Source organism: Stegostoma tigrinum, chromosome 22, assembly GCF_030684315.1.
Source record: "Stegostoma tigrinum isolate sSteTig4 chromosome 22, sSteTig4.hap1, whole genome shotgun sequence".
Taxonomy (NCBI): domain Eukaryota; kingdom Metazoa; phylum Chordata; class Chondrichthyes; order Orectolobiformes; family Stegostomatidae; genus Stegostoma; species Stegostoma tigrinum.
This window is the reverse complement of record NC_081375.1, coordinates 43,481,076-43,507,853: the sequence shown is the minus strand read 5'-3', so window position 1 is coordinate 43,507,853 and position 26,778 is coordinate 43,481,076. Positions and strand designations below refer to the sequence as shown.

General features: G+C 39.7%; 1 protein-coding gene across 6 annotated transcripts in view; it reads right to left on the bottom strand.

The window, feature by feature from the left end:
- Positions 1 to 593: 593 nt before the first annotated feature.
- LOC125463536 (protein shisa-6-like) overlaps positions 594 to 26,778 on the bottom strand; it is a 510,207-nt gene continuing 484,022 nt past the window's right edge. For 3 of the 6 annotated variants that reach the window (XM_048554881.2, XM_059653800.1, XM_059653799.1), the window contains 2 exons: positions 9,653 to 9,805; positions 594 to 6,809 (listed from right to left, as the gene is read on the bottom strand). In XM_048554881.2, the coding sequence (XP_048410838.1) occupies positions 6,223 to 6,809; positions 9,653 to 9,805 (740 nt within the window). In that variant the 3' untranslated portion in view covers positions 594 to 6,222. The remainder of the gene's footprint in view (positions 6,810 to 9,652; positions 9,806 to 26,778) is intronic. The other 3 variants (XM_059653801.1, XM_059653802.1, XM_048554882.2) reach the window with 2 other exon arrangements.

The window sequence follows — 26,778 nt, the reverse complement described above, 5'->3', positions numbered from 1 at the left end:
CCCTATTGTTCTGATCTCTCTCAATCTATGATCCTTCAAAATATTTTTGCTCCTAAATGCTGGTATCTTGAGTGCCCCTGACTTCAGTCACTCCACCAGTGGCAGCTGCATCTTCAGTTGCCTAGGCCTTCAACTCTTGAATTCCCTTCCTACACCTCTCCACCTCTTTACTTAGATCAAACGTTTGGTTAACTGAAGTAAAACTTTCTAATGTGACTTGGTGTCGTAATTGTGTGTTTTTTTAATGCTCTTAAAAGTTAATTTTGGTATTTTAGAGACTCTATAAATAAATAATTATTGTTTCTTAGGACTTTGCATTGTTATAAACTCTTGAACCATTCTCAGTATTTGTCTTTTCTACAATTATTACTGGTCATAGTACTTTACAAGTCATTATTAGTTAAAGAAGAGATAACGAAACTTCAACGTGAGGTGTGAAATAACTGAATGTCCATTGTCTTTGATTGAAGAGAGATACTGAATATTTTCATTGTATTAAAAGCAAGAACATTCCAAGAATTCAAGCAGCTGGCCAGTTTGATTCTGTTTAAATTGGTTTAATTTTTTTAGTGAATCCATAAATAATTGTAACTGACAAAGTGAAAAAATGTCCTTAAGACTATATAAGTTTTACTAAACTCATTACAGTTTTGTATACAGTACATACAGAATGTGCTTTTACAGGTAATTAGAACAACAATTAAGTTACAGAGAAACAGCCAAGTACTGCTCATCCTGAAGCTTACTCAATTTTCAACCAATAGTTTGTGCAAAGTAACAGCTACAAAGTTACATTGTCATGTGTACTACCATAAACAATCCATAAGATGACCATAAACACAAATTCACCACCTGTCTCTCTCTTAGCAAATACATTTTCTCCATACTAAAGTAAAAATGTTATATTAACAATAGTTTGTCTTATAGCCAGTTAAATACTTGCTACAAAAACGTCTAATCTGTATTTTTTTATTAATCAAGATAATTAGCTATTACACGGCAACTGGTTCTGAAGCTAGTTCAAAACTGTGGATATAAAACTTCACCCAAATTTTATATATGGTGAGAAGGCTGAACGGCTGCTACAAATCCTACACTGAAGAGGTACGCAGAAATAAAGATGCTATTTGTAGCAGACCTCACAGGTCATTTGGATTGGATTAATAATAAGTAGAGTGAACATAATGTGATACAGGTTTCCCAAGGTAGAGGTGTGTCCACTTTGCAATAACTGTCACAGTTTCCATCAAACAAAGCCACAAATCCATCATAAGACTTGAAAAAAAGTGTTGTCTGGGTTTAAACTGTATCCAATTAGAGTAGTAAATCTCTAATTGTTTCTCAGCATATCCAATGTTGTAGTGTAATCACAGCAGCTTCTCAATGTTCTTCAGTACAATTTAAACCTTTCATACTCAAAACCTCATCCTCCACCACAATGTTTCACAACACCTAGGTTACTTTTTGTTCTGCGGTGTACATATTTAAATCTTTATTAAACAAGTTTGCTAATCTAAAAGATTACTTGATAATCTAATAAAAAATTCAAAGAAAGGAGATGAACAAGGAACCATCAGATTACAATATTACACATTCCACTATTTCACACCACCTGATATTTTGAAAGATCAGTGCCTATTTCCTATGCTAGTTTACCTTTCTTTTCGTTCTCCTTGCTGTGTCTGTTGATCTTCCACTACTTTTTTTCCCCCACATTTCTGAAAGTAATAACACCAGTAGAAGGATTGACATGGATACTGAGTCTGCTGGAGGGCATACATTACATCCAAAAACTTATTTGTTGCAAAATGTGCCACTTCAGATTGTTTTCATTGCAACTCCTGGTCAATGAATTATCATTGTGGAATGAGTTCAGTAACCTGATAACATATAGCCTGCAAAGAATAAGCATGGGGTCCTGGGCTAACGCTGTTAATGTTATGCTCCCTTGTTAATATTTAATTTCTCAGTCTTTCCCTTCAATTTGAGTCCCATTTTCAGTAGTTCTCCCTTTGTGTTTGTGTTACTTTACCTCATTGTTTAAAGCTTGTTATCACTGGTGCTTCAATCACTTTTAAAAAAAACATTTAAATATTTATTTTTCCTGCTGTTTGAGTAGAATGAATCTGCATAGGGAACCATTTGGAACCTGATCTATCTACACAATGGCTTTTCATCAGGTGACAGTGGACCTCCAAGGAAATCTGCAAGACCAAACTGCACAGAGCACCCACGCGTTAACGAAAATCTTTTAGTGGAGAGCAACATATCGACTTGCCCATTGACGTGAGTGAAAGATGGGGATATGCTTTAGGACATGGGAATAAACCGTGTGCAAAACGGGGGTAAGACACATGCAGGGGACAGAGTTACAAGGGAAAATACCCAGGAGTGCAATGAAAATGACTTATGAAGACATCTTTGATGCGGTAATGGAGCTATTTGACGCTAAGTTGCTAAATTTGGGGTGTTCCAAAGCCTAGCACTTCCAACTGGTGTAAACTCAGATTAAACCCGTGGTAGGTGGTACAATTATCTCAGTATGTTGAGTCAGAGAAGAATCAATTTTTTTAAAAAATAGCTGTCATGCAAAAGCAGCAATAACATTGAAAGGAGGTGAGTGTTTTTCGCACTGGGGATAGTTTGAGGTCTTTGTCAATGGTTGGCTGCTTATGGACTGAGGGCAGTTAACTGATGCCAGGCTTTTGACTCGTTATTCCATGATGAGCCAGCTTCACAGTTGGAATGACAACAAGGATGTAATTTACTTTCAGATTCCAAAAGAACTGCTCAAAACATGATTGATGATGGAAAGAGAAGTCAGCTAATTACCAAAGCAATTATTCAATTTTTAAATCACCTACTGTGTTGACTAATCCGTTATTTGAGAATTATTCAAACAATTATTCTGTCTCCATTTTGCATGGCTGATCTGACCCGATTTATACTTTCGAATGCAATTTCTTAAGAGCTCCTGCCTATAATTCGCTCCTGGTAGATTCCAGTTTGATGTCCTCATCAACAAACCAAATAACATTTTTTAACATTCCATTTAAGACTTGCAATTATCACTTTAATATTGTTAAATAGACTATAACACCATCTTCTAAATAGTAAATTGTACTACTATTGTGCTTTAATCAATAAAATGTACATCAGCTGGAAAGCATCACCTTTATTTAGTTGGTGTCACTATTATTTACATTTAATATACAAAGTATAACAGAGGTGCATTCTATCCTTTCAAAACAGCCTTTGTATCCTTCTCCAATTCTGGCCTAGCTCTACCTGCATTGCATCTACTCTACATTGCAGTTCTTACCAATACCACTCTCTCCAGGGCAGTGAATGAATTGACTGAGACTAGCCCTTGCTTTCCCAAATGACTGTAAAAAATCTGTAGAGGGCCACAGGGCCCCAGATTTGGCTGAAAATTGGCCATGAGAAATACTATATAACCACTGTCTTTTTTTTTCCCCCCTGTGGGCTCCTTTTATTTTTGTTCATTCATTTCACTGCAATGACACAGCAAAGAATTGGATGGGGGTTCTAATGTTATAAGCAATTAGCTACTTACATTGACAGCCTCAAGGCTATTGTGACCTGCAAGAATTAAGATGTCAGAAACACTGCCGCTTCATCTGCTAAACAGCGTCAACTGAACAGGAAATTATCTCTGGAGAATTAACCACGTTACAAGAAAGGAACTGCCTATCTGAAAACACAATCCCAATTATTTGTCTGAATTACACTTGCTTTGAGTTGAAAAGCCTGAATCATTCATATTAGTTCTGTTGTCATCAAAACAACTCTATACTGAGTGATAGGTGGTTAACATTCTTTAACAGCTTTTCCCTTGTCTATCAGTCTTTCAAATTGTATCAATCCATTGTTGTGAACAGGTTTCTCTGCAAACTTGCTGAATACATGGTAAACGTCAGTTAATGTATCTGTGGAAGCTAGGATTTGAACTATTGTTTCCAAACTTGAGAGTTCAAAATACAACTGTGACATCTACTTGGCAATGTTCCTGTTTTGTGCCGTGAATGAAAATTAGCCTTCTTTTAGGTCTTACATCAAAGCAAATTTCAATTCTTCGTCCTTACTTGCTTGTAAGACTACATAACGCAATCTCACAAGTTTGGGTAAAACGTAATCTAGCCGATTAAATTTCTGACTTGACACATGTCTCCATGGGAACATGACTGGAGAAGGTCCTCTGCCTATCAAGTTTTCAAAGTGTCTGGATGATGAAAATAGCATTTTCCTTCAAATAAAAATGAATTCAAGTGCATCTTTACCTGCAGTACTTTCACTGCTCAGGAACTTGCTAATGAAGATAAAATCTACATTTGTTGTGGTTCATGATTACTTCATGGCCTATTTTGCGCATAAACCTACAAGTACAAATCTTCTCAGAAACTTGGAACCTACAAGTTCCTTTCAAGGCTGCTGATATGGTGTGGATGACCTCAATTCTTCTTGTCACCAGAGGTTATTGCAGAGGCCTAAAGACTTATAAAATGTTCACCACTGTACAATAAATGCCTCACCAGGTCAGCATTGGTCCAATACTTATATATAGCTTCAAACTTGCATACCACAATTTTCACAAATTTGACCTTTACAAATCCTCAGATTCCACTATTCTTCTAAGCAGTAGGAGTCTGAATACTTAACATGCTATTCTGTGGGAATATCAATTTTCAGACCTACACTCAAAACAATGCACCATTTTAAAGCATGCCAAATTTCATTACCTGATTATGCCAGTGGCCAAATTTCCATTGCAAACTTCACTGCATATGCCAAGCATTGTCTCTATCTAGTCAGAGACCTTAGAAGCATCAACGGTATAAAAGTAAAACCAAGATTAACAAAATGCAAAAAAAAGGGGTATTTGTTTCAAAATTGAAGGAAAGGGGGGAAAAAAGCATGAATATTTGCGAAAGGACCAAACCTGGAAGAACAATGAATATTTACAAAAAGATTGGGCTGTCTGGAAAAAAAGAAGGCAAATGACATGGTGTCATTAAAAATATGAGAAACGAGTTTGGAACAGAGAAATAAAACAGAAAAGAAGAAGAAAAGATGAGGATAAAGGGCACACATGGCATTAAGATGTGAATGACAAATCTGCTTCTACTACCTTCTATAGGAAATAACCGGTTTGTCTGAATCTCTGACAGTTCTTGGTTATAAACTATTGGTGACCGACAAATGGTGAATTTTCATTTGCTTCACATCAATCTGCCACTGAATTTAGCCTATTGGCCTGACTGGTGATTTCAATAGTTGTATGAATGGCATTCCACTCTCCAGCACAAACTTGATAATTAATTTTTTTATAAAAAAAAGTCCATATTGGCCTCCAGCATTTAAAAAAAATTGCACAGTCACATGCCCATGGAATAAGCTCAATATTTCAGCTCTATGCAATGTCCTTCAATTTTTTTCTTCACTCAGCAATGAAAAATACCAAGTCTTTTATTCTCTTGAACAATACCATGCAACTCACGACCACAGTTAGAAAATGATCGTCCTGTTGGTGAAACTCTCCAAGACCACCTATCTCCCTAAGCCTTGAATAAAAGTAACCATCTCCTCTTCTGAATGGGCAAAAGAAATAGATGGAGGGAAAGCCAGTTGTGCACCATATCTATGCATGGAAATGGTCACCCATGAAATGGTTGACTTATGCTCAGAAGATGAACATTTGGATGATATGGTACAAGCTTCCTTTTTTTTAAATTGAGCAAACGCATCAAATCTGACTAAGTCATCAAACTAGTCCAGTATCTCTCAATCAAATAGCTTCAATCTCCAACATTTGTAGTATTAACATTTTGGTTAGAAATTCAGCCACTGCCCTTTTAATCCATCAGCCCTTTAAATTGACTACGATACCACATGGCTTCCTTTGATAGAAACTGTCAGGTGACCTGAATGGTATAATACCATCTGTTGTGCTAATGTACCAACTAAAATGAAAACCTTGAATAAAACAAGGAACTGATGTTAAGTGTCTCTGGAAAGACTGAAGCCTCATATAGTATGCCACTTTGTTTAGATAAAACAAATGCATTTGCTCGAATAACATGTCAGGAATTAGGGTGTGAGTAATTAGTGTGGTCTGACAGTGCCATTGTCCTCTGGCTCACTGACAAATATTCCAGACTCTTGTTACTATGGAATCGGTGATGTGTTTTTGTTTTATTAAGATCAAACAGTTACTTCTGTTTTGCTGGCTGTATGGTAATTACGGTGATGTCCTGGGATATAGTGGAGCTGTTCCACTGTGTTGTGCCGACGTGAAGCAAAGGCATGTCGCTTAGCAGCAGTGTGGTTTGTTTGATTTATATTTAAGGTATTGTAAGAAGAGTTTGAGGCACTGGGATGCGAATGCATTTTTGTCATCTTATAGCGATCTAAGACGGGCGTGGATACAACGACATCTGTGTGGGACTGGGACAAGGCCCTGGACATAGCCTTTTCTCGGAACGCCGAGCGTTTGAGGGACATAACTTTATCGGGAGAGAGCAGAGGGTCCTGGGACTGAAGGCGTTCAGCTGACAGCAGTTGTTCATCAGATAGGATTCGCTCGTAAGTCATGACACATTCTTGAGGCACATCTCTCTCTGGAGACAGGACTCTGTCCTGTGACATTGCTCGCACTGGTCGTCTAGGCCTCTCCCTGGTGTTACTGTGTTCCTGATTCATTTTCATAATGTGGAGAGGCAGGGTTCCTCTCGCGGCCAAGTCTGGAAGGTGTCGCCTTTTCATGTAATATTCGTCAATCTCCTTTTCACCTGCAGGAATCATGCAAAAGAAAACCCCTTTTAGAATATTTATGTCATCCACCCAATACTTTTTAATTCTGAAAGATCATAATTATCACAGTCAGGACTGCTATTTCTTCACTTTTGTACAATTTTAAAAATCAGATCTCTCAGACTTCTACAACGTCAACAAAATGCCAACAGTTAGAAGTGGAGATCTGTACTTTTAACTCTTCGGCAGTCCTTTGGTAATGAAGCATTGATTTCTCCAATCAGCAGCAAGAAAAACACCTCTAGAATCTTCTGCGATTCCACTGCTTTGAATCTCCCATTCCATTGCCTTCCTTTACCCAATTTTACATTAACTGAAATTTCAGCGGCCCGAATTACAATTTTGGTTAGAACAATGAAGATATAATAGATTTGAGACTCGATAATATACATGGGACGTATAGATTTTATATCCTCAATGTACACAGGAATTATTTATATTTTCATTTGTGAACAGAATTATACATTAGATACTCATGCAGAAGAATGTGTAATGTTAATGTATTTGATTGTGAAATGAACAAGTTGCCATTCATACAGAAAAATACTGACAATGTTTCCCATGGGGAAAGATATCAATGAAAATACGAAGCAAAAGCAGACAGGCATCAATAGCGTAACTGCAACTCTCATGGTACTACTTGCTCAGTTATCCAATATTGAACTTGATCTGCCCTTTCTTTTCCCCAGCAAGGATCTGTTACAATCCCCAGGGGTGATTGGTGCCAAGTTCTCTGGTTAAACCACACTTGTACTGCAGTGTTCACTCAGACTTGTACCTCAAGTGCCTGTTCATTGCCTCTGAGCAATGGACCTTAATGAGTCACGGTTCATGCACAGCTGCAGTAACATTTTACTTGGAACTCAAACTGGCAGTCAATTTAGCAGTTTTAAAATGTTCCAGTGAGTCCAGAATTCTGCAAAAGTTTTAAGAATTTCTTGCCTTGGGAAAGATGGACATTATTAAGTTATTTGTCTCCATGTTGCATTAGGAGTAACTTGTGGCCATTAGTTAGGTTCTACCCTAGTCGACTGGTTGGACCTTGCTAACTTCTTAGTATCCAGTGCAAAATGCTGCATATTTGTTTTCTTCTTTCAATTTTCATTTTCTATATTTGCAGATTTAAAAAGTTCTGACCATTTTTAGCTACGTGTGCTTTAAAAACTTTTAAAAATGCTCGATCATTGTCTTTCTTATTTTATGTTTCCTTTTCTTATTTCTTGATATCTCACATTTTGTAATAATTCCTCCACATTACTAACTTCAACTGCTGTTAGTTTTTCCTCTTCTGTTCCAACCTGCAATTGTTCGGTCTTTTCAGTTATTCACTATCACCGATTTAATTCTAATCTCTTCCCTGTTTGCTTTTTCATGGTTTTGTGTTTTCTTCATGTTATTCCATTTCTGTTAATAATTTCCTTTGTTCTGTCTTCAGTCATTTTATTTTTGTTTGGTTATATTTCTCCCTTCCTTCTTTTTGCACTGATTCTTTTCCATTTTTAGGCAGATCAGTGTTCTTAATAATGTCAGGATTTGTGTGGAAGATTTTAAAAAATTATTCGCAGGATGCAGGCCAGGCCAGGCCAGTATTTATTGCCCATCCCTATTTTCCCAGAGGGTAGTGAAGAGTCATCCACATTGCTGTGGATCTGGAGTTACATTGTAGGCCAGACCAGATAATGTCAGCAGTTACCTTCCACAAAAGACAGTAATGCATCAGATGTGTATACCAACAATCAACAATGATTTTGTGGCCATCAATAGAAAATTAAATCCGGATTTTGTTTTTGACAACAAGTTTAGTTCAAATTTCAGCATCTGCCATCGTGGGATTTGAACCCAAGTCCTCAAAACATTAGCTGAGTTTCTGGATTAATAGTCTAATGACTACACCACTAGGCCCTTGCCTCCCTTGCAGATGCTGACTTTCTCTTGCACACTCCTGTTTTTACTGCAGCTGAAATACAAGACTTCTGTATCTGCAACAAAAACCCTTTACCAGACTAGGCAACTTCACAAACGTTCAGCTTTTGTGCTCCTGAGATGCTGCTTGGCCTGCTGTGTTCATCCAGCCTCACATTTTATTATCTTGGATTCTCCAGCATCTGCAGTTCCCATTATCTCTTCACAAATACGTGGTTTTGTGATCTCCCGGAAATCTTGCTGCTTGAATGGGCTCTGTTCATATCTCAGGAGTGGTAGGAGGAATTATTTTGTGGGGGAGGGGGAAATGGGAATTGTGTGAAATGAGGTGGGGAAAGAAACTTCAGTAGCAAAAGAGTATTCTGAACATTAGGCTTTCCCAACTGTTTCAAAACGGGTCAGAAATTACGATACTCTGTCACTTTTTGGACAAACTTCAGGATAAGACTGCTTGTACCATTCGGGAAGTGATGTTTGTCTTTTACATTGGGAGTTACGTTGCTCATCACCTCAGGAGGGGTATTTAGCTGATGCCCCTGTCAAGAGAGGCCCCACATTTCATTTGCCTTCCGACATGGCCATCCAAGCAGCATTCAACAAGAGCACTGCAAAAGGAATGATGCTGTAGGGTGAGGTAAAAGCACAATTAATATTCCTTATCCCTGCAATGAGCTAAATTATCCACGGCATATTCTATTGACACCGAGAGATTGGCCATCAATAAATGCTGGTGCACCATGAAGTTGAACAGTTGACACACTTGCTTGTGCAACAGCTGGGAGACTGCAAGACTGAAGCAGTTGGAAAATAACAGCCATTAACAACAAAACAAGTTACCAGATTAGTTTTTGTAGGTATGATGCAAAATAATGTTAATGGAAGATTATGGAACACCTACTTAACCGCTTTAGTGAAGAATACTTGCTTATGTCAGATTTAACTGCAGATTCATAAGAAGGTGGAAGGTGTGAGAGACTCTGGTAGGATCTTGAGAAAGACAGATCATATGGTTCAGTTGCAGAAGTAAGAATACTGTTCATCCGAGGCTTTTCTATGGGGAAGAGATTAAAAAAAAATTACGTAAGAACGAGTAAGTTGTCCAATACGCTTCCAATCAATTTTCTGTCTTTTCTATTGCGCTCTTAAAGAGCCTGAACAGTGCTGAAGTAAGTTCCGTTATACCTTGTTCAAGTAATGTCACTAAGCCGGCATCAGCCCCTATCTAACCTTGATCTCCACACATCCCAGATTGGGGCCACAGTAACCTGTGGTGGGAAACCTGGCTGCATTTTCTGCCCTCGGTGTTGGGGGAGGTGATGGAAAAGGCCAATGATAGTACTCATACTGAGATTTTCATTGCCATAAGACAACTAAGCCTGACTGGGTAATGAATAGCTCAGGAACACACTAAATTAACACAGTTTGAACTTAACCAGCAAGCCACCAAGGCTATACGCTTCCCCAGCTGTGGCACACCCTTCTCTCTAACATCTCACAATCACTCAATGTCTGTTGTTGTACCTCCCTCCCAACAAGGCTCATGAGCTGCCATCCCACAGCTGTCTGCAACATCTTCTCTCGCCAGCGCTCAATACACCCCCTTAAACTTCATACCTGTCATTCAGCACACCTCATCACATACTCCAACACTAACAACTGTGCCATCTATTTTCATCTCTACACCAGCGGTGCCACCAGTTCTCCTCAGCCAATGGCTACCAGCATCCATCTCTATAAATCAGTAGGCTATCCTTCCTGATAGCCTATAACTCCCATGCGTTCATACTGCCCTACTTAAGGTTCACACCGAACCCATCTACCTGAGTCTGCACCTGCCCATCTTTCACCCCCACTAGGCCATGAATGTCCTGATATTGTATCCCCAACTCCTTGAAGCCCAGGGTGCTCCTGAACATGTACAAACCCTCCCCTCTTACTTGCATGCTTCCCTTTCCCATCCATGCTTTACTGTATTCATCCCTTGCAGAAACTGTTCTACCCACTTCACAGTTAGAATCCCTCCTTCCCCCAACACTGTAGCCCCACTTCCAAAGAATAACTTGCTGGGTCTCCTTCCAGCAGCTGGGGCTCCCCTGCCTTCCTCCCTATCACCCCTCAGTCACTGCAGACAGACTCGATGGACTGACATTGGCCCGCATCCTTGAATGTCATAACCAGACAGCCTTGGGTAAGGGTGCTCAGACACCTCACTGGTACATGTCCACCTCTCTGTCTACATTAGTTCTAGACACCCACCCACAAGATTAGCTGGTTTGGAGTCAGAGGACTGACAGTGGCCCACTCCCAAGTCTGCAGTGGTATGAATCCCCTGACTGAAAGCACCCCGACTGGCAGCTTGACAGTGGACAATTCTCTGGGAGTGTACTCTTAACCTACTGTGCCAGGAACCTCCACCAGATGGGTGCCTTCAAAGACTTTGGTGAAGACAACTCCTCAGAGATGTCCAGACAGAGGTCCCGGCTTCCTGCACATGCAGCAGGTTTGCCACGTAAGTTGCTAGCATTTACAGCAGCTGTGAGATTGGCACAGCAGTGTCAGACAGTAGTGTGCCCTACAGTGGGGGCAGCTGACCAACAAGGCAAGCTGCCTGGTTGTTTGCCTGTGCTAATTGGTATGGTACGGCATGGCTACAATGAGCATGTGGGTATGTGCTAAGAGATCAAGCTAGCTTCCCTGAGATACAACCTCATCCAATCCATATGCTGGGCTCCCTGTCCATCTGCTCAAAATGTCTCTGATGCAGCCTTTTAATGTGACTTGCTAATCCATCTGGCAATGCCAATCTGCTGTTCCTGTGCAGCCTGTAAGTGTATTGAGAGGTGCCATGTTGGTTGCGACGGGTTGTCAAATGCCAGATGCCAACATCTGAGAATAAGGGGTATGTGTGGTTGTCTTGAGCATCATGGGGGTCCCTCAGAGAAGGCTGTGGGCTCATGTTGCCAGGTACCCACACTTCTCACTAATCAATCACATTTGGCACATTTGGTAAGGCAGAAAACTGAATGTTAATGTGGTGAGTTTGTCCACTAATAAGGTGTTAACAAGCTGTAATGCTCCTTAATTGGCAGTTTATTGTTACCTAATGAGAAGCCAACCTTGCCACTTTTGAAAAGTATAAAAGCTAGAGTGAGACAGTCCTATCACTGGACATCCCATTCGATTCTGCCACAATTCTTGCCCACATTACTCAGACTACAATCCGAATCTGTCCACAGCGTTGTTATGTTTTTATTTATTCACTCGTAGAATGTGGCCAACTCTGGCTGACCGACATTTATTACTCATCACTATTTTCACTTGAGAAAGTAGTGACATGCTTCCTTCTTGAATTGCTGCAGTCTGTTTGCTGTAGATAAACCCATAGTGCCCTCTGGGGAATCCCAGGGTTTTATACCAGGGACAGTGAAGGAACGACAATATATTTCCAAGTTGACTGCAGTCATCTCTTGTAATTGACAATAATGAATCTGATATGAATCTCATGTCTGAAGGACAATTGGGAAATCTTTTTGGAAGCAGGTTTTGAATTCCACAGCAGTCATTTCCCACGTTTTTAGTATCAAGGCACTCTTCCATTAGGCAAACAATTCCATTGCATACTCATATTATTCATCTGAACTGATTGTTCGTAAACATCACATTTACTTGTATTTTTTATGGTTACAGTCTTACTCGAGTGGTTTGCAACATAGTGCATGCAAGAAGCTAAAGGATCAATAATGTTAATGCTTCAAATCTGCTGGAAAAAATATATGGTCTTCAAATGTCAGCATTTTAAAAATCTGTTCAAAACAAATATTTCTAACTCTTCGTGGCCCTATTTGTTTAAGCAGAAACAATGTTTGTTTTACATTAATTTTTATTACCCCTTTACACAAAATTTAATGGCACACTTGAATGGCTCCACAGCATGCCAGTTGAAAACCACTCTTCCACACAGCTTTTTCACTCCAATACATTTATACTTTCACTTTTGAGCTTTTCAGCATAGGCACTGTGCTACGATTCATTAAGAGAATCTGAGCTGTTGGGGAAACAAGCACTTGTCAATGTACGCTGAAGCCTGGAGCTACAGATGGTGATAGGAGAGGCTGCAATGTTCTCTCCATTTCTAGGCTGACCAGGAAGCCCTCCCACTCTTACCTCCTGTCATTGGTGCACTTTCTGAGGAATTGTAGGTTGATCCCCTTCGGCCATCTTATAAATACAACTTCCTTGAACATCAAGGATTGGAGTGGAGCTTATACATGGAGCTTCCAGTACAGAGGTAGGCATTCTACCCATTGTGCTGCAATATTTTGCCTTTTCTGCAGTACAAGTCCCAGACAAACAGCAACTGGGGAAATAGCTATGAGTAACTCTCCACAATTTCCATGTTTTCTGCTTGAAAATGAGCACAGTTTGTGTACATTTCCATGGTCGGCAAATGTCGCAGTATGCACTAATTAGATATTTTGCTACAGCAGCATGTGAATTCAAATATAATTCCATTAGTTAATCACCACACCTGTACAGTCTAATTGTGATGGTACTTTCAAAAAGCCAACACCTTGTTATCTCTCTGGGAGTCCTTTTCCAAACATGGAGATCGCCAGGGATAACTCACAATGAGATGCGCTACAGTGGGCATCTAATTATGCAGCAATCATGCGAACCATTTCAGTTCCCAGGACTGGTTACCAGATTTCAATTCCAAGTCAGCAAACAAAAAAAGAAATTATGCTTTGTGGCCTGTTAGGTTGTTCCTTGTTGCTTCATGTTGTTAAATTCTTGTACTGTATGGTACTTAAGCAGAATTTTTGAAGGAAAAGCTTGGCCTGCTGTGTTCATCCAGCTCCACACTTTGTTATCTCGGATTGTCCAGCATCTGCAGTTCCCGTTATCTCTGGTTGTTTTGATTCATCCACTTTTGGCATCCCTTCATTCATGATGTCCTGACCCAAAGCTCCTGAATTATCTTCTCAAAATTCTCTCTTTAAGAACTTGAAACTTACTTCAGTTCTTTTGGCTCCTTTGTTGATTTCAAATCAGTGACTCTCCGATTTCTTAACCATGAAATATCTCGAGAGGTTACACTACATGAGTGGTGCCATCATTTAGAATGTGAGATTTTATAGGATAGTTTAAATTGTCAATTATAATTCAAGTTGAGGAGATAACATTTTTACTTCCTTTCTTTTAGACTGCACACTAAAAAATGGTAGTTATTTCTTGAAACCTGAGCATCTGTGTAATATATGAACATAATTTTAAAAATGATGTTTACTGAACATATTGTGAATTGTACACACAATGTTGCCTTTTCCTGGAACAGTGAGGGCAAAGGCAGACAGAATGGAGTCCATGGCTCTTGGACTAAGGGACAATTGTTTGACAACACATCGTAATCACCCTTTGCCAAGTGCCCACAGGCTTGTGTGGACACAGTGCGACAGATATAGATAGCCTGCAGAGAGAAATTACCTTTCTCTCCTTCTTGTGCAGAGAAGTTAGCAGAACTTCTGGTAGCTAAACTCACGCACATTTCCTCTGTAAACTGCTCTCTTTGCAAATTCCTTTGTTGAAAGGAAGAAGGAAAAGCCACCTTCAGAAACTCTGAAAGGGACAAATTGTCAAACAGTGAACAAAGGACACCATTGGCTTGCAAGTGTCATCAGCTAAAAACTAAAACGTATTGGAAGAAACCAAAAGAAAGCAACTATTTAACTCTTGTGGTACAGACTAAAGTTATTGAACTTTTCTCTGACATTTTTCATCATTTTGCCATCCCTAATATCCATATTTTGCCCGTCTTGGGTGTCTAACTGTTTGTGAAGTAAGGAAATTAAGAAGGGATAGAGTTCAAGTTATATATTAGCAATTCAGTTTCCTTTTCTCCATTTGGTAAAAGAAATTGTTTGTAATGAACAACTATTTTCTTGTTCAGCACACAAACCTGCCATGCGTATTCTTCTGAGTCTGAATTAGTCAGGTCAATAGAATTCGGCAATTTGATGGTGTAACCAATTTATTACATTTATGGTGACTTGGGGCATGATAGGACTTGATTGCACTATCACTGATGAGTGAGTAAAAAGGGAGAAGGCGCTAGGCAAAACGTAGATGTGACCTAATTTCATGGGGACAGAGGCCAGAAAAAGGTGCTACTGAAACCCTTGTGTCAGATTTAATTCCTAAAGATGACCACAGAGCAGCGGGCTTTCCCATGGATAGATAACCGATTAAAATAACCTGTGACCACAGAAAGAAAGAGTGTGTCAATAAAAGAGACATGGGCAACTGCTGCAGTCGGCCGAGGGTACAATGAAGTTTCTCTGTTAGCTACCAGACAGAATCTAGATGAATGAATATTTTTTGGCCAAAGAGATGGAACCAATGGAAATTTAAGCACACTGGATGATTTGTCCGATTGTGGCCAGGAGAAAGCATCAGTAGAGTGGATCTTATTGCTGAAGATCAGTTCAGTGATTCTCAGAAGTTTGTCAGAAATGACTTTCAACTTATGACTCAATAAGAAATGGAGAAGCAAACCTGTTGGAAGTAAACTTGAACTGGTTCCTGTAAAGATTAACAACCCAGAATTCACCTGTACATTATTGGTTTGATTCATGTGATGATATCAGTGATATGTTCTGTTGTGTGGGTATGTCAGTTTACAGTGTTGTATGAGCTGCTGCTCATGCTGAAGGTTACTACTGCCATCCTCCTTAAATGCAGGAAACTACAGAGCTTGCCTGGGCTAGTGTGGCAGAGGAAAACCACTTCCTCATCTAACTGGAATAATCACTTCTAGTTGACAAGCTACAGTTTATTGTATGCTAACAATAGTGACAGGTTATCTTGATCTGCAAGGCATTATTATAGAGGACCCGGGAGGGATTACATCTTCAAGATCTTTAGCTGTTCTGTCCACAACTCCATACGATGTCATCATAAGGGGTGATACTAAGGCCATTCAGCATTCACATTTATAGTTTTATGTAGAGCATCTCAACACTGGGTGCCATGGTGGCTCAGTGGTTAGCACTGCTGCCTCACAGTGCCAGGGATCTGAGTTCAATTTCACCCTAGGGCAGCTATCTGTGTGAAATTTGTGAATCTTCCTGTGTCTGCACCGGTTTCCTCCTGGTGCTGTAGTTTCCTCCTCCTGTCCAAAGATATGCAGGTTAAGTCGGTTAGCCATGGGAAATACAGGGATAGTGGGGGATGCTCTTTAGGGGATCGATGTGGACTTGATGGGCCAAATGGCCTGCTTCCATACTGTCGAGATTCTATCTCCTCTCAAGCTTTTTAAAAGTTTCATTATTAAAGTCACAAAATTGTCCATGATGTTAGATCCACTATTACACCATTTCCTCAAAAACTCTGACTTTGCAAAGGTTAGTAATGAAGGATTTAAGAAAATGCTTCAGGAAGACCTAGACAAGCTCAGTGCGTAGGCTAATACATGGTGGACAGAATAATTCCTCTGAGGGCTTCTTAAATCTTCAGCTTTTCTCCACTTTTGACTGTGCTATGTGAGCAAATAACTTAGAGCTGAAGGTAATGACCTCATTCAGTCTCTCACCATGGGTTGCATGAGCAACCAAATGAAATCTTCATTGCAGCCCACCGTGAGCACTGTGGCTGACCACAGTATATAAGCTATGGCTCCTGATGAATGTTATTTCCACCACGTTCTTTAAATGTAGGAGAACACAGGCTTATTTGGGTCTAGTGTTGCAGAGGAAAAGCACTTCCTGGTCGAATTAGAAGAGTCTTTTACAGATAACAAGTTAAATTTATTGCACGTCAGCAACTGTCCATGGCAAGAAAATTGGTGTTGAGAGGGCAAGACTTAGATTTCCATGCACTTGGAACAGTCCTGGAGCAGATAGGACTTGTACAAGATGAACTGATTACATCTTAACAAGACTGATACTAACGTTCTTGCCGGGACATTTGGCATTGCTGTGGAGGAGGATTTAAACTAGATTGATCGGGGAATAGGAACCTATGAGGGAGCTCAGATTTGAGGGAAGCAAAACTAGGAAAAAGAAATAAAAGAGAAGCAAACTAGAAGAAACTGGATGTAATAGTAGCAAGAATCAAATAGGATCAAAGTGGAGAACAGTATTAAGGAGGCTGAATTGTGTGTATTCAATCTGCTTGTGTAAAGTATTTGCAGAAGTGGTGATGACTTGAATGCACAAATAGAAATAAATGGATATGATTTATTTGTCATCACACACATATGGCTACGGGGTGACTGAGATTGGGAATTGAATGTCCAAAGGCATTCAATATTTAGGACGACTGGGCAAAAAACAAATGGAAGTTTGCCTAGCCCTTCAAATCATGGATTAAATCAGTAAGAGAGAACCTGAGATCAAAGGATGCTGAATCCATTTGAATACAGCTAAGATACAGCAATGGGAAATGAACTTTGGGAGTTATTTATAGGCCATCAAATTTTTGTGCTAATGTTGGGCACTCTATAAATCAGAGATATATGTAACACACGTATTAGGAGAATCATGGGCTGTTTTAATTTGTATATAGATTGGGTTGATGAAGTCAGCCATAATGTTTTGGAGAATGAATGCCTGGAATTTAAATGAGATGGGTCTCTAGAATGTTAGAATGTTCAGGGGCTAAGTATGTCGAAGGCGTTTTTTAAAATTTACTGTTACATAAAGAGAAAGGGCTAATTAATAACTCCGCTTGACAAAAGCTTTAGGAGATATAGTGGCCATAACCTGACACAAACTTTACGTTAGATTCTATGTGACATAGTTTAGTCTGAATCTTTGGTCTTAAATCTGCACAAAGTTTGCAACAAGAGTATGAGGAACAAGTTGGCTATGGTGGGGTGAGAAAATACACCAAAAATATTGATGGTAGGAGTCAAAAGCTAGTATTTCAAGAAGTGCTATGGAGTTTGCAACAGATGGGCATTCGTTTAAGGCACAAATATCTAAAGAGTGAAGTGAATCAAACATAATGAATAAAATAAGCTAAACATTAGACCACAGCAAATTGCTTTCAAGGATATCAAAGACAATGGTAAACCTGCAGATTGGGATCAATTTAGGATCCAACAAATACTATTTAAAAATGATGAGGAAAAGGAATGTAAATTAGCGAAGAATTGCTATAAACTCTTTCACCAACAAAGGGAAAAATATTAGCAAGGACAAATGTAGTCCCGTTATAAGTAGAAACAGGGGAATTTATATTTCTCCAGTAAAGAAACTAAGCATTCCTTCACATCTGTTTTCAAAGAAAAAGCCACAGAAAATCTGTCAGAAATATTGGACGTTCAAGACACTTATGTAACTGAGGAGCTAAGCAAAATAATTATTAGTTAAGAAAAGTACTAAGAAAAAAATACAGTTGGATTGAAAGTTGATAAATACCCTGGATCAGATGAACATTATCCCACAGTGTGCAAGGAAGCTGCTAGAAAAGTAATGGATACATGGCTGATTATTCTTCCAAACAGCTATATTCCTGAAAGGGTCCTGCTGACTGAAAGGTACCTAAGCTTACCTTACTGTTTAAGAAGCCAGGAAGAGGGACAATGGAGAACTGTTAGCTTATTGTCTGTGGAGATGTCAGAATTTATTGCAAGGGATGTTATAACTAGATATTTAGAAAATAATGGAAAAATATAGGCAGATCAACATTGATTCATGAAAGAGAAATCAAGTTTGACAAATTTGCTGGAGGATTTTTTGGAGATGTTACTTCTAGCATAGACAAAGGAAAACCAGGGATGTGTTGTAGTTGGATTTTCAGAAACCTTTTTATTAAAGTTTCATGTAGAAGTTTAGTAAATAAAATTAGAAAGTGTAGGATTGGGGCGCCAAAATCAGCAGGGTTTGAGAATTAGCAGAGGGAAAGCAGAGAGTAGGAACAAATAGATTATTTTCAGGTGAGCAAGCAGTTACCAGTGGATACCTTGAGAATCCGCACTTAATCCACAGTTGTTTATACTCTTATTCAAATGATTTGGATGTGGGAACCATTTGTTACATTTTTAAATTTGCTGATGATGCCAAACCGGGTAGAAACTTAAGTTTTGAAGAACATTCTTCAAGAAGACTTGATGAAATAAATGTGCGTGGGATAACACATGGCGGATGGAATACAATGTGAATACGTGTGAAGTTATTCACTTTGGCAGGAAAGAAACAGAAAGGTGGATAATTTCTGAAATGATGAGAGTTGCGAAGTATAGATGTCCAAAGGGATCTGGGTATCCTTGTCCATAGTCAGCTTGAAGATGCAGCAAGCAATTAGGAAGACAAATAATAACTGGTATTCCTTTCAAGGGGATATCAGTAGGGGATAATGACCTCACTGGAATGTTGTGTCTCGGTTAGGTCTCCTTATCTAAGCAAGGAATACCTGCCATATAGAGAGTTCGTTAGAAAGTCACCAGATTATTTGTTGGGATAGCAAACTTGTCTGACATAAAGAGATTGAGGTAAAAGGGTTTTTGTACCCTTATGTTTCAAAGAACGACAATGATCTCTTTTAAACGTGAAATTGTTACGGGTTAGAGAAAAGCTTAAATGGTTCCTTTAGCAAGTGACTATCGAACCAGGGGTCATAATATCAGAATATGGTGCAAATCATTTGAAATGTTGATGAGGATGAATTTCTTCACTCAGCGGGTGATGAATCTTTCTAATTCTTTTCCACGGAGTGTGATACAGGCTCAATCATTGAGAGAGTCAAAACAGCAATTGATAAGTTTCTGGTGATGAATGTCACTTAGTGATAGAGGATTGTATGTGGAAGTAGATCAGAATTGACCTAATTGAAAACAACCAATGTGAGAGATCACCGTAGATCAGACAGCGTCCATAGAGAGACAGCAAGCTAGCTGTTTGTATCTTGATGACTCTTCGTCAGAGTTGTAAGGAAGTGTGGAGAGTACAGCACTTATGCTACAGTTGAGGGTGGGGGTGGGGTGAAGGGTGCTGATGGAGAAAAGATTTTAGTAGTTCAGATTAAATGACCAGAATGTAAGAATGGCAGAACAATGGTGCGCCTAACTGCCAGACGTGAAAGGACAGATAGCCCCACTGGGGTGGGGCTGGGGCGGGGGAGAGAGGACATGATACTAGAATGTAACAAGCTAAAAGAAAGGGAAGAACTGGTTCATAATTTGAAGGCATTGAACTCAATTCTAAGTCCAGAAGGGTGTAACATGCCTAGTCTGAAGGTGAGATGTTGTTCCTCCAGCTTGCGCTGTAATTCTCTGGAACATGGCAGCATGCCCAGGACGGACCTAATTGAATGTCAGGGCCATATTGAAGGAAGGAGTGGCCTAGTCCTGTACTCCTGTTCCAGCATTAATTTGACAATGACTTAGCTTTCACCACTTCAAGAGCCTGGGTTGTTTTACTCACAAGTCAATTTTGGATGATAGTGATGGTTGGTTCTTTTGGTACTGCTCAGTGTTGACCCTCTCAGAGCCATAGACAGCAGTTTCTTGCCATGATTGACAGGTTGGCTTCCAGTCAGACAGGAAACTGGTTGTGAAGGCTGCAAGATTTGTAAGTCCAAGCCAATGAGGATGGGTATTAGTTGGGAGAGGAGAGAAAGAGTGGTAGATTTACAATGATGATTGGTTGATCAGGTGACCTGCGCGTGAGGCTTTACTGTGAAAAGGTTTTGGAGTGCATGTATTGGTAAAAAATCATAGAAACTGCTCAGGTATCCTGGGAGATAGGTGTAAAGCCGCCTATCTCCTGGATCAGCCAAGTCTCCACCTTGATGAAGCTGCCTGGAATCCCCACTAAGAGCTTCAGTGATCAAGCTGGTTTGAAGAAGTTGGTAAACTTAAGTGTAAAGTACAAGTAAACTTATAAACTTATAGAGTAGAAATTGACGGTCTGTTCCTACTTATAATAAGAACACAAATGAGAGGGAGTAGATTTGAAGCGATATTCAAAAGATACAAGGATAATGTGATATAAAATCTTTTTTACACAGCGAGTGGCTATGGTACGGAATATACTCCCTGGGAATCTAGTTCAGTTGAGGCATTCAAGTGGGCATTGGATGATTACATGGATAGAAACTATGCAAGGGTATGAGAAGAAAACAGGATATTAGCACTAAATAATGCTGATTGGTGAAGAGTTAGTGTGACCATGATAGGCTGAATGGCCTCCTTCTATGCTATCTCACATCTGTGAATATGTGAATGGCAATAAGGCCCACAGCCTCATTATCATATTTAAAGTTACAGCCTGTCTTCTTTGATCAGGCTGTTGTTCACTTATGATCTAGCCTTTGGTGAAGTAACAGATAAGTGGACGTGTGGTTTGTATCAGAAATTGGATTTCTCAGACTGATCCCTTGACCTGATTGAAAAAAGGCTTGCCTTTTTGGATTAAAATTCAGTCCTTAAAACACGAGTTTTACATCATATGACTATTCCCTGACTTATCTGCTCTTCCCTTCTTCCTACCACCTTCATCCTGCACAGTGGGCTGGCCTCGTCCAGCATTTCTCTAATAAAAGGAATGTACTTGGCTATAAAATGGTGTGAGTCAAAGAATAGTTCCCTACAATACATTGCAAGTAAAACCTTTTCGTAATAGGAAAAGAAATAAATCCATTAACAGAATTGACATTAACTTACAATATACTGTAATTCATTCTGTTTATGCTACAACAGATATGTTTTGAGGTCACAATAAAATACTCGGTAAAATGATTAATTTAAGTGGTATTCTCACTCGGCTAAGTGTGAATTCCCTGAGCTGTAAATGAATTTCATCTGTTCACTATGACAAGTACACACTTAAATCACTTTAACACCTAGGTTTTCAGTCACACATCCTTCCCATTAGTGCTTTGGCAGCATTTCTGCATCGTTCTTTCTCACACTCCAATTTTATAATCTCTTTATAGATGACCAACACTTAATTTCCAACCAAAACATTTTTGAAATGACCTATCTGGCATATGTGCCACGATTATCGGTGGTGTCTAGTTGTCATTGTTGGATTCATCCAATTAGTGATGGCAAAGTGCTGCTTTAACTCAGTTTCACTGTGCTTCAATTTTATCCTTTGAGAAATGACATTTCTTCACTTTGCTTCATTGGGTGGCCTTAATAACATATGGCCTTGATGTCTCTGCACTTTTGATGATTAAAGTAGCCTCACTCTAAGGTTTTGTTGCATTTCTACCCATTTAGATTCTTATTTTCCATGCACAGCAGCCTCCTCATTCTTTATTCCAAAATTCAAAGCCGAGAAGATAGCAGTTAATATAACTTGTAATCACGATGCATACTAACTCAAAACAGGAGCCATCAGAAACAGTCACAGTTCCATCACTACTTTACAGACGATAGGGAAGTGCCCAATGACAAAAAAACCACACTTCCATTTGTTTCTAAACATGATCTTTTAGATTAGATTCACGGAAATTAACCTTCACTTAGGGGTGGATGCAAAACTGACTGTTTCCCACTCCAACTGAAAAGGATAGAATGACCGGATGTTCCTTATAATGGACAATTGATCCATAACCACCAGCTTACCAACTGCAAACCATTAAGAAACATGTCTAAATGACAATATTGTCAAGATTTATTTTTCTTCTGTCTCAAATAAGCTTTTTATCAATTAGCTTCTTCTAACCATTTGAGAAAGCAAGCATGTCTTTGTATTAAAAGATAACAAGGTGTGGAGCTGGATGAACACAGTAGGCCAAGCAGCATCAGAGGAGCAGGAAAGTTGATGTTTCGGGTCTGGATGCTTTTTCTGAAGCAGTGTCCAGACCTGAAACATCAGCTTTCCTGTTCCTCTGATGCTGTTTGGCCTTCTGTGTTCATTCAGCTCTACACCTTGTTATCACAGATTCTCCAGCATCGGCAGTTCCCACTACCTCATGACTTTGTACTATGTTTGTCTATTCCCTTGCTCTCTAATCCATGCTCTCTCTGTAGCATATTTGCTGCTCTAATTCATGCCTGCAGGTTGGGTAACCAAAGCTTTGATTTTTCTTGTTTTTGCCTGTTTGGAGGCAACGCAAGACTTTTGGAACAACTGACAGCTCCAAGATATCCTCAAACAGGCAATTATTTTGGGTCAAATATATTCTAGGTTGAGGTGCCCTCCTTAGCAAGATGGTACTTTCAGAATTGGGTTGGAAATTGAAACTGGTGCTGTAAACTTGGGAGACCTGCAGTACCAGCTAAGGCTATCATCCAGCAAAGGTCAACTGGACAGCTGCAGGCCAGGGCTCTCGGCTTTTGGGTCATGCAGGATACGCTGCCAGCAGGCCACTTGAACTCCTCAATTTAAGAGGACATGGGATGGTTGAAGTTCGGCTGTAGAGGAATCAGGGTATGTATGGGCTCCACAAACGATTTTGTCATTGTGATCGCCTCTACAAAGCTTATGTGGAATCCCGAGTTAATCTCACTGTGGTGCTCGTGAAGTATTGGTTCACCTGGAAACACGAAATGCCAGCCCAGCCTGAAACTCATCACCTGAGCCCTTTATAAAGCAGACCCAGTGGGTATTTGTACTCCCTTTTTATTTACTTTAAAATCTTTTTGTTGTGTTTTAGTTACATTTCAGCCTTATGCTTTTGAATATCCAGTGTGGAGGGATGTGGGCAGATTAATGGACCCCCTCGTGGGTCTGCTCCTAACCATAGCCATGTTGGCTATAAACAGGTCCAGGCAGCGGGCTGTGGAGGAAATCATATCTGCCAACTGTCTGTCCCTCTTCGATGGTTATGTTCATGCCTGGGTGTCATTGGAGGAGTATGTGTTATCCATCGATGCTTTTGATGCCTTCAGAGAGAGGTGTGTACTGCAGGGGATACTGTGGCTTATTTCTCCATCCATTTTGATGTAGTTCCATCTGTTCTCCCTACTGCATTTCTCTGTTCCTTTTGCTGGTTTGTATTGCATATGAAAGGCTTTCCTTGTAAATATGCAATTGGCGGCATGAGTATTTTACTGGTGATGATCAGTAGGTTAAAATAGTCATGGTGATTTTGGTGGTGGGAAGGTCACCCAGTTGTGTGTGATAACACTTCTTGATGGGGAAAGAGAGGAAAATAAATCAAAGAAAACGGAAAGCACACTCAAAGGTTCTTGTGCCACAGTGGCAACGTCCCTACTTCTAAGCCAACAGGCCTGGGTTCACATCTTACCTGCTCCACTTCAACAAGTTGAATACAAAATATCTGAAAAGATACAGATGACCATCTGAGATATATGAGGATAAAAAGGTGAAATAAACGCAGACCCAAACTCCCCATAATGGGCTTTGCTCATAAATATCTAACTGGCTTTATGGCTTTTTTTTTGCGGCGTTTTGTGGTGTAAAAAGTGTCATGGTGATTTTGGTGGTGGGGTAGCCACTTGGTTGTTCATAATAGTATGTCTGGGTATAACAAAAGAGCAGATCTTAGGGGTCTTGTGGCACAGCACTGGTGCCCCTACCTATAAGGCAGAAAGCCCTGGTTCAAGTCCCACCTGCTCCAGATGTGTGATGGTATCTCCCTCTCCAGGTTTATTAGAAAATAAGACAAAATAGACTCCGGGTTCTTGTGGCGCAGCGGTAATGCCCCTAACTCTAAACCAGGAGGCCCAGGTTCAAGTTCCATCTGCTCCTGAGGGGTGTAATGAAATGTCTGCACTGTTTGATTAGAAAATATTATAACACAGATTCAGGGATGGATCTGCAGAACTACCTGCCCTGTGCTGGGACTAGGCTGTGTAAGCCATGAGTAGTGGCTTTAATTTGATGTTTAACAATAAACAATATCCCTTTCCAGTGGGTTTCCTGAGTTATTACAATCCTGAATGTATTGGAAACTCTGAAACAACATAAAGGGGCTAGAAACCCTATGTTGTGAAATCTGTCCTCTCCTCCTGCCATTGTGCCTGGAAAGCAAGCATTCCATCCCCAACTCGCATGACAGAATTCAGCCTGCTGGTACATGGAGAACTGGCAGGAATGATACTTCCACTAAGCTTCAATTTGAAATCACTTAACAATCACTTACCTTAAGATTATAAGACAAAGGAACAGGAGTAGGGTATTGGGCCCATTTATTTCTGGGCTCCACTCCCCCTCCCCAGGCCTGACGAAGGGTTTTGGCCTGAAACGTTGACCTACCCTGCTCCTCAGATGCTTTCTGACCTGTGCTTTTCCAGTATTTCACCCACAGATTCCACCTCCTTGTTTACCCCATTTCCTCTCCCACCGTGATCTGCCTTAGTGGTCTCTTGTCTTGTGGTCCTTGATCCTTCACTGATCTTTCTCATTAAAATCAAAAGTAGTGATTCTCCTGCTGTTTTAATTGCAGACACAATGATTTAGTCATTTGAGAGGGCTCAGGCAATTTCAACATGATATTCTACTTTTCTTGAGGTTATTTGAAGCATAAGAGGTGGGTTGGTTCAAAAGAAAAACAAACTGTAGTCAAATAACTAAAATGCTTTAAAACTCCAGTCAAATGCTGAAATGATATTAGAAATAGGAACAAATCTTGTTAGGTAGCAAGGACTCTGTTGTAAACCTCAAGTCCCAAATATTCATGGTCTGTCTCTGTGAAAGAAAATTATATATTCCCTATTTTGTACTTGAGTGATTTTGAGTTAATCAAACTGCCTGATGGACATTTAATTAGTTGTCTTTACAATGTGCTGCCACATTAAGCAATTCACAGCCTGTCTGCAAAATAACTGTATAAAAAATCTACTGTGGAGCTCTCTGATAATAGCATCTAAGCGTATGTAAATCTCTCTTCATATTAATTAGGCCAGTTTCTTTGAGTGTGTTTACCTAAATTTCTTTTCCATTTTAAGAACACAGAACAGAACATAACAGCACAGTACAGGCCCTTCGGCCCTCGATGTTGTGCCGACCTGTCATACCGATCTCAAGCCCATCTAACCAACACTATTCCATGTACGTCCAAATGCTTATCCAATGACAACTTCAATGTACCTGCTCGGCTTTTCTTTGAACTAAGTCCTGACATCTAATTCTGTTGGATGGAAGGTTGATACCCTCTCTGGCAGACCTGAAAAAGGCAATGGCACTGTTTGGTGGGAAAACAAGGGAGTTAACCGTGGGTGTCTTGACCAGTATTCATTCATCAACCAACATCACCAGAACAGTTTAGCTGTTCATTATCATGTTACGAACCTCAGAAGTTTGCAATCTGTAAGTTGGCTACCACGCTTTCTACATTTCAACAATATTTATGCTTCAAAGTGTCTATGGCGGTGAAGTGCTTTGCAATGTCCTGGGATTGCAAAAGATGCTATGGAAGTGCTATAAATTTTCTAGTTATACATAAATACAAACTGTTTTGTCAATGCATAGTACTCGTGAGGATTTGCAATTCTTCTGTCTGTTATTCCTAGTTCTCGCTAATCTCTTGGAATCACCAATATAAAAACACCATGGAACTCTCACCAGCACAAAAATTGCGTTGCAATATGGGATGTGTAATAGAAGGTACATTGAAACCATGAATATTATACATTTTGTCAGATATCATATCATAGCCAATTCATGCTCAGTGAAATAAACCAGCTTTGTGCATTTTATTCACTTTGCTAAACTGAGATTCATGCTGAGCTACTAATAAGCATTTCCATTGCAGACATTATTGCATAGATTTTAACAACATTGATAGATTTTCCAAAATGTAAAGCACAGCACAATGCTGGTGTGTTCACCATCTGTGAGGTGAGCCTTAAATTCCCTGAAGAGCTTGCAGTGAATTCAATTACAAACAGAAACAGAAGTTTCTGGAAAAGCTCAGCAGGTCTGGCAGCATCTGTGAAGAAGAAAAAAAAATAGAGTTCATGTTTCAGGTCCACTGACTCTTCCTTAGAACTGCTGAGCTTTTCCAGCAACTTCGGTTTTTGTTGGGTGATTTACAACATCCACTGTTCTCTTGGTTTTTATTCACTGAATTCAATTATTCACTTTTGTAGGTTTGCAAAGTAGGAGA